General features: G+C 36.4%; 1 protein-coding gene across 4 annotated transcripts; it reads left to right on the top strand.

Moving 5' to 3' along the window:
- The first annotated feature begins 923 nt into the window (after positions 1-923).
- On the top strand, positions 924-3678 carry LOC131219367 (uncharacterized). 4 transcript variants are annotated; one of them, XM_058214456.1, is made up of 3 exons: positions 924-2162; positions 2578-2654; positions 3221-3678. In XM_058214456.1, exons 1-3 carry the CDS (start codon positions 1947-1949, stop codon positions 3222-3224), a joined length of 297 nt encoding a protein of 98 aa, XP_058070439.1. In that variant the 5' UTR covers positions 924-1946; the 3' UTR covers positions 3225-3678. The 4 variants fall into 4 exon arrangements, with proteins under 4 accessions (XP_058070439.1, XP_058070440.1, XP_058070441.1 ...); XM_058214457.1 differs by having other exon boundaries at positions 2595-2654; positions 3221-3676; XM_058214458.1 differs by lacking the exon at positions 3221-3678 and adding an exon at positions 2751-2888 and having other exon boundaries at positions 2595-2654.
- Positions 3679-9291: the final 5613 nt, after the last annotated feature.

The following is a 9291-nucleotide window of genomic DNA, read 5'->3' as shown; positions in this document are numbered from 1 at the left end:
GGATGTGTCCCAACATCTCCTTTAGCAGGAATTGGTAGCTACAGATTTGCATCGAAATCAATGGCATTTTTGTCACATTTTTTGAGGTTGGTTGTTGTCTTTGCATTGGGAATGTCTTTCACAAGCTCTTGTTATTTAAATGCTAGCCATGATCTAAAAATGAGTGCCCTCTCTGCCGTAAGACATTACACGTGTAGTGTAAAGGGTGCATATGAATGTCTTTGCATCAATTCTCAGAACCCGCTCTGCCGTAAGACATTACAACCAGGTGCTGATAGGTTGTCTAATTGATGAGGACTCAATTGAGGAATATGAAAAGGTGGCAAAGGAAAAGAGGAAGGAGAAATTGGAGCAACAGGAAGGAGTGGAGTTAAATTTTCTCAACAAACTTGGTCTTGTCCAAAAGATTGAGATTCTGAATGGTGACATGAAGAATGAGCTCAGGTCCTTCATGGTATGGGTTCTATGTTCTAAATTTCCTGTTTTTATATGTGATTTTGTCTGCAATTCTGAATTCTTATTTTAAAGGGGCTACTATAGGGGAGGGCCACAAATTTCATTTTCTTTCATTTGAAATTTCTTTTTTATCAGTTTATGGTTTAGAGTGCATTTGGTTGCATCAAATATCATGAAATTTCATGATTAGGTGCAATCAAATGCACAGCTAGGGAGAAAAGGGAAGTGCCATTTTTAGGTCTTCCATTTAATTAGTATTGACAGTTTGCAGAGTTTTAGATCACAAGGATTTGAAATCAGCGTTAATATTATTTCAGATTACAGGTAATGCACTTACATCTTTTTGAAATTTTTACATCTGGTGCTATATACCTTGACAAGTGAGAATATGCCACAAGGATACAAAATTACATGCAAGCATATTGATTTTTAGCCTGAAAAGTGGCAAAAATGCATCAAGGCTACGTTTCTCATAGAAGTTTGTCAGGTCATAAACCTGAATGATTTGGTTGACCGCTGCCTGTGAACTTGTTTCTACACACTCAATTCATCTTCACATTGGAAGGTTCTTATTATCTTAAAAATTGATGCTGAACCTCCTTTCTTCTCATTACATATAGGTTTGGCAAACTTTACCTGACTAGGCTTTTAAAAATCATCGAGTTATAGAACTAATACATCTAGCTGTTTATGAAGGATAACTCCAAGACTCCCCAATTTACTTATTGCAAGGTTTTTTTCCCCCCTAGTTGTCTGTGCTAAACTGATGGTTATTTAGGAGAAACTTCATAAGTAGATCAAATTCATAAACCTAGATCACCCTGCATCTCCATGGTTTCTGTGCAATCTGAATTTATGTCCAGTTCTTTGAATGTTTGTACTGACACAAAATATGTTTCTGTGCATCTCCATGGTTTTTGAGAGATTATTAATTGTGGTATTTTCCTATGCACCCAATATGTGCTGTACACTATAGGGTTTATCTTAGTAAAAGTTAAAACAGTTTATAAGGTAGCCTGAAACTTTCACTCTTGAAAACAGAGTGAAATGCTTATGTCTAATAAGAACTCCTTGTAAGATAATGAAGTGTTCTTGTGCTTCAAGTTTTGCTTGATATGCAGGGCATTTTACGTGGATTTTGTATCACGAGCATGCATTAGTGGTTTCAGCTGCATAGTTTGTGGGCTCATATGTGTTGGAAAATTACAGAACACAAGCAAGTTTGAGTATTCTAGTAACAAAAAATAATATAATAAAACTATGAAGGTATAAAAAATGGTGTGTGCAGACAATAAGCTGTTTCAGCAATCTGAAATGTGAGTCTGTTGGGCTTGGTCTGTTACAGTTTTCAATTTCCCTTTGTTGGTATGGTTGGTAGGATTGAGTCCATGATATTTTGACCCTTGAATAGATGCCAATGCAAACCTTCGTGGGTATTGTAGCTTTGAACCCATGACCTCAATGTTGGTAGTCCAAACAGTAGGAGCACAATGCTTGACCCAATTACCTTCAATATATTACAGCAACTGCATTTGGATGCTTCCATTATTTTCTTATTGGGCTCATGTATCCGTGAAGTGAATTGGCAGGCTGCTCTTGAGGATGCCCATGTTCTGGTTGGTGATGACATCAACTGGGTTTTTAGGCCTTGCCATCAGCTTCACTTCAATGTGGTTTCTTCATCAGACGGGTGCTACTACATACAGGTAAACTAAAGGCCCCAAGTCATTTCATACTACTAGACACATAAAACCGATGTCATGGCTGTAAAGTCAGTCCATATAAAGCTAACTTAACTCTAAACTGAATCCAAACTAATGTTTATTTTCTTTTAGAAAAGGAAAATTACTGCTTCGAGCATCATAATAACTTGATAACATGACTGCTTAGGCTTCCAGCTTCCTACGCGACATCTCATCTTTACAATGCAGACCCTAAATCATGGGGTTATGATATGTATGGGCCACAATATGTATGGGCAGTCACCTGAGCTGGAGGGTTATGAATTTACTTTCTTCATTTTATCTATGGCAAGTGTTACATGTATATATGTTCATCGCATTCGACACATGTAAAAAGGTTATCTAATGATCCTATACTATATATAACTCTAGTAGTTGGAACATTGGGAATTCCAGGTTGGCTCTGTCGGAATTTCTGCCAGTGATGAGTTGTGGGTGGCCTGCTACATCCTTGAGGTATCTGTTAAACTAGAATTTACTTTAATACTAATTACTTTCTTGGTGAATGGCTTGAATCACATGTTTTTGTTTTTATTTTTTATTGAATGGCAGGGAGGGTAGATCACTCTCGTAAGGTCTATATGCTTTCTTTGATCCTTTCTTTATTGGGTTACTGATTTCTGAGCTACTTCATTTACTTACTAGTTGAAATTTCTAGTTTGAATTTAGGCAGTTTGCCCCCACCTTCTCATTTTGCTTCATGGCCTCTCTTCATATATATTGTCATTGAGATATCTAGTTTGAATTTTTTTCGAGCTCCAAAAACCAACTCAACTCTGTCCGAATCCAGTTTCAAGCCGAGGCAAGTCGAGTGAGCTGACCGAGCTAACTCGACTCGTGTACAGCTCATGTTCTACTTGCAAGGTAAGTGTGGGGCTAGGAAACCTCCAACCTATGGAGAAAATTTTTAGTTTTACTTTCAATGGTCTTTATTTGTTTGTCCTTTTTATCTGATTATTTTCTATATGGACTATATATATGTTCCTTTCTGAGGAAGTTACTGTTATTTTCATTGTTCACAGATAACTCATTGAAGCGCCAAGACGTTTGGATTTTGTGGTCAATCCATGGTTTCATGGCCATATAAAATGAGAATGGTACGTAATTATCCATCCAAGCTCAAAATTAATTAATTCGCATTAGTATGATTTATTTCTGATTCTATGTGGAAGTTCCTGACGACAACTTTGTGCTTTTCGGCTTTTCCCTGGCTTTTGCTTTCTTTTTTATTTAACCATTTGTTTGTAGTTGTCAATCAAAAGATTAGGAACTTCCAGTGTATAAGCTTACTCAACCCACACTGAGATCCATCAAATTAATAGTCTGGATTATCACATACACTGCTTGTATGGAACTAACCCAAGACGGTTTTCACACCCCAATGCATCACGGCCCATTACTTTTGTTCTATTTCTGAGTTGTTTTAGCATATATGGTAGCACATCATTTTTGGATTTTAGTTTGTTTATATGTGTGTGTGTGTGTGCGCGCGCACGCGCGCGCGTGTTCTTGGATTCATAGAATCCCCTCAAATGGAGTTCAAAATAGCAACATATTAAGGTATGTCCCTTTCTTAGTTTTTGTTATGTCATAGTTTAAGTATATGAACTGTAATTTGTAATGAATTCCTGCCTGTTGAGTTTTCTCTTTGATAGAGTGAAGAAGAAGAGTGTGGATTTCATTTTCCGTTCTTCTTTATACTTGGAAGTTGTGTTTAATATTGCTCAAGTCATTAGGGTATAACCCATGTATTGAGGATTTCATGTTTCCATGCTCGGACCGCCAACCAAAAACAGAGTTCTCAACCTATGGCTGGTCATGATGTGAGCTTTTGTGTTATTTGGATGGCAAAGAACCATCAATTCCACAAAACAATTGTTAACATTTTTTGTAGTTGTTGTTGTTCTTGTTGTTATTGGGGCATGTTGATGAATAGTTTTGATTGTTTTTTCATTTTTGATGGTTAAATTCTTCATCACATACCATTAATATCATAATGTTAAGTCAGGAAAATGACTAGATTTTTTTTTTCTTTACTAAAATTTTGTCTGACATGTTTTTAATTGTTGTGTTTCAAATGGTTGCAAGGGAAAAGAAATGCGTTTTGTGCTGGTGGTGATGTTCTAAATATGGCCCATTTCGTAATCACCAGTAGATGTCTCTTTTCTATCCTGCGACAAATCCTTTAATGACAAGATATAATACATTGCAATAGATTTTTTTTGGTGATATTAAGTCAATGTACCGAATGTTTTATGAAACTCAGTTTTGGATCTTTGTTTGATTATTTTTACTCAATCGCTATGGACTACTTTCATTTTTTGGAGAATTGAGCATTGTTAATGACAATTATAATGCTTGGTTTTTTAATTAATCAAATCGTGGGAGCTAATGATTCAGGATGTTTGTCAAGCAGGTACAGAGTGAAAGAAACAAGCTTAAATCTATTTTCAGTCTCAATTTTACCTCAATTACCTAAACTAAGACTTCAACTCTCGTGGTTAAAGACTTTAGCCTCGGTTGTTGAAAACTGAGGCTAAAAATAGATTTAGCTTTAATTGGAGGCAACTAAGGCTTGAATTTAGTCTCAATTGAAAATAATGAAGGCTAAAATTTTGATTTAGCTTCATTTCGAGAAAACTGAAGCTAAAAAGGTTCTTTTAGCCTCATTTAAAGAACTGACGCTATAAAAGTCGTTTTAGCCTCGGTTGCTAAAACTGAGGATAAAACCTTTAGCCACGGGGGTTTCAACCTCAGTTTGGATAACTGAGGCAAAATTGAGACTAAAGGTTTTGATCTTAGTTTTTAACCTTTTTAGCCACTGTTTTGTACCGAGGCTAAAGCCCTCGGGAGGGCAAATACTAACCCACGTACAACTCAAGCGGCTCTAATAGCACCTAAGCCCACCTTATCCAGGAAGATTAGGCCCCTTACTTGAGAAACTACCATTCACCTTAGTTTTAGCAGTTAAAGTATTACTCAATATACAAACGAAGTAGCGTGACCATTTCAGTACACGTGGCTTTAGCAGAGGTCAAAGTAAGACATATTCAGCATCCTAAAAACGTCCGGTAACTAGATTTTAACTATTCACTCCACTGTGAGCATTGCTAAGTACATTTGAACAATTTTACTAATGTGACATGCCAATTAACTAACAGAGCTAGACGTAGCAATCTAGTCACAAGGAGCCAACACCTTGAGGTCTGGTGCAGGGCACAACAGCCCAAAAAGACATGTTTGGTAGTTGAATGATATAACGTAGCATGTTAGAAGAAATGACATATTGCCACCTTCATGCATATTATATTCAGGAAACATGATCAGCAGCGAAGATTGGAAAATATATGCTTCGAAGCACAAACAACAGTGATTAAACTAGGTGTCGCTAGAACCGTCAAAGGAAGACCATGAGAATTATTGTGCAGCAAAAAGGGTATGAAAGTTTTAGTGACACTAAAAGCTTGAACATACTCACATGCCTTACGGATAAATGACAGAAAAAAGAGCCAAATACAATTTTTCCATTCCTATCACAGAAACCAGTTTTGCAAGTGCTAGAATCAGGATCATCGAAGAGCCTATGCGCAGAAGTTTATATAAGTCATGGCTAGATGCTAGCAGAAAAGGTGCACACTCAACAACATGAATCTTGCAACGTGGAATGAGGACTTCCCAATTGGCTCATAAATTTTGTTAAGAAAGATTATGCACAAACAGATACAATTGATAAATATTATAAAAATGTTTGTGTCATGTGTAACTAATATATGACACACTCCATAACATTAGCTGAGCAGCAGTTGCTCCCATGCACTTTCAATACTCGATTTTGTCATGCTAGATGTAAAAAGACTACTGAAAGGGAACTAAACCTAATGTTCAAATGAAAAAGGAGAAAATTGAACCGAATATTCAAATTAAAAACAAAAACAAAAACAAAAACCTGGAAACTGAATTCGTGGTTAAGTTTTCAGTCTGACATTAAGTTTTGATGTTCATCTTGAATCCATTAGTAAAAAATGAGAGCAATCAGCAGGTTATGGCTTCTTAGGCACTCTTGAGTTCCAATAGGTCACATACAGGAAACATGACTGAGAACTTTGCAACCCGTACACTGTTCTAGTGTACTTGCACCACTATAGGAGAAACACTTCCTGTAGATAACCCTATTTTAGGATTAAAACTGAGAAAACCTTTAAATAGGCCCTTTAAAACTGCATAAAGAAGTCAAGTCCCTTGAGGATTTTTAACAAAAGGAAACCCAAAGCTTACCCAATCCAACTACTTGTTGTCCAATGTAAATAAAGAAACAAAAATAAGTAGCACTCTAATGATGCATGCTAAATGCTTCTATGAAAACCTCTTTTTATGGGCCTATCCCAGTTTCTCTCAAAATAAAAAACTATTCGTAATCTCAATAGTTAGTTTAGTATACCAGTTACCACATAAACTGGAATTAATTAGTAAGCATCACATGCAGAAATATGCACCATTATAAAAGTAACTCTATGATTTTTTGCAAATTAACTTGTATCCGATGAATACAGGATAAATGTGTAAGGTAATAAAATTATTTTCGAATGCATTATCCACAACTATTACTGAAATAATTTTGTGCTTTCTGAGGAGTTGCCCATCTTGAAAACATTTATCAATTCCACATCAAGAATGCTACCAAACTGGTTCCTAAGCTTTCCTTAAAATCTTGAAAACATAAGATTCATTTGTCTCAAAAGATCTTCCTCCTAAATCTTTACCCAAAAAGAGTAACAAGTTTCTGATAGAAAATCAATCACTTCAAAGCTGCTCGAATTGTTGCAACGCGGCCATCCATCATGTCCCTGCGACTAACAACATCCTCACCTGCTCAAGCCTATTTGAAGCCAAGACATAATAACAGATGGGAGAAAATCAGTGTAAGATCATGACATAAGAACTGTCTACACAACTTCTGTTATTACCTGTGCAACAGCCTGTTTACTCGTGTTAGAATACAAAATATCCAATGAGTAATAATGTTAATGGAATCTTTGATTCTTTCTCAATATTCAAAATCAAATTGGAACAATATTTAAGGCTATTGAATTATATCATCTAGGAGATAAATTGGAAATTGGTGGCATGCTTTTAATAAAGTAACAGGTAGAGAAAAATGAATCTTACTTCTAGCATAAGATGTTTATCCTCGGCTTACATTAAAATAATGTATGTGAAGTAGGGCTGAAAGTTCGGTAGGTTGAACCTGACCGACCCGACATTGGGTTGGGCTTGGGCAAGATGTATTGAGTCCGATCTTAGGCTTGGGCTATACAAACACCAACCCGATATTCATTCAACATAAATATAGCAATAAGCCTACTGGAAAAGAATTTTGAACACAATTCCAAAGCATTTAAGAAGTATGTATGTGTTGAAGATATAGGAAATTCTAATGTTGTCGCGTCTCATTGGTCCACATCATTTTCGATGACTCAAGCTAACAAGAAATGTTGGATTTCTCTCTCCCAAATAGATTGTGTGCTACACAACACGACTTTTAAATGAGTAGTTGTCCTATATTTTAGCTTGTTTGTTTAGAATAAATGAAGTTCTTTACGATAAATAACTATATATATAATTAATAAAATTATAAATATAAAAAATAAGACATGTATTAAAATATAATAAACTAATGCAATCATTAAAATATTAGCATGTATCCACCCAACCAACTCGACCGAACCCGCTTGGGTTGGGCTTGCGTTGAGAATTCCTAACCCGAGGTTGGGTTGGGTTAGGGTTGAGGTACAAAACGTTGGGTTAGGCTAGGGTTGATCGGTAGGTTGAACCTGACCGACCCGACATTGGGTTGGGCTTGGGCAAGATGTATTGAGTCCGATCTTAGGCTTGGGCTATACAAACACCAACCCGATATTCATTCAACATAAATATAGCAATAAGCCTACTGGAAAAGAATTTTGAACACAATTCCAAAGCATTTAAGAAGTATGTAACAACAATACCTAAAACTATTCTTACCATAGGAACTACAATATCTTCCTTTCGAGTACTCTTAAAAAATGTGTTGGATGTTAGGAAAAAATGGTGGAATCACACAGAGATTAATCTAGGATTGTAATCCAAAAGTACCAAGCAAACACAAAGAGAACACAACAATTTAACGTGAAAAACCCTTTCGAGAAAAAACCACGGCACAAAGCAACAAAAATCCACTATGAAAGAAAAGATTACAAAGAGAGAAGACTTACCCGAGTCGAGCAATCCTTAAATCTCACCCTTTCTACACCCTTTGAAAGCCTAGAACTATTTAGAAATCCTTTAGAATGGTTTAGAAAGGCTAAGAATATCTCCCAATCCTGTTTACACCAATATATATAGTTTTAGAAAGAATCCTAAACAAAATTAGAAGAAAATTTTGCAAAATCTGTGTTTCCGCAAAATTTTTGCACAAAACCTTTGATGACATCGAGCACCGTTCGATGTCATCGAACAATGACCAAATCTATCTAGCGGCCAGCGGTGAAAATCCAAAAAATACTCGATAACATCAAATGGCTTCGATGTCATCGAACTGGCTTTAATGACATCGAGGCCTGCTCGATGTCATCAAGCCCAAATATCAGATTTAAGACATCTGACAACAACAATCTCCACCATGTCTTCAATCTTCAAACGTGTAGCTTATTTTTCTCTCCTCTTTTTTTTTTTAATCTCTACATCGCATCATAGCTTCATCAATATTTCTCGTGCACAATGAGGTGTCTTGGGAGCGCGAGGCAGAGATTCGAGAGTGCTATCCCTATCTCTTTGAAGATTGATTGTCTGTTGCATCCTGTATGTTGTCTCTGATTTTATATAATGATGCTTTTTTTCCTATTCTATTATGAGTTATGTTTACTAGCAATGATTGTGTAAATTTTGAGGATAATTTTTATTTGGAGGGGAGAGTTGTAAGACCCGTATCATAGTCCGTATCGTTCCGTAGATTTCCGCAGTCTTCCCAGTTGAATTTCGGCAACCCTCGACTCGTATCCGACGTTTGCGCACGATCCTAAGCCGAGTCCTGCATACCGAAGTCGGCTTGACCCGA

Source organism: Magnolia sinica, chromosome 11 (genome assembly GCF_029962835.1).
Source record: "Magnolia sinica isolate HGM2019 chromosome 11, MsV1, whole genome shotgun sequence".
NCBI lineage: Eukaryota > Viridiplantae > Streptophyta > Magnoliopsida > Magnoliales > Magnoliaceae > Magnolia > Magnolia sinica.
Note: the sequence above shows the minus strand (reverse complement) of the source record. Positions and strands in the feature narration are given on the sequence as shown.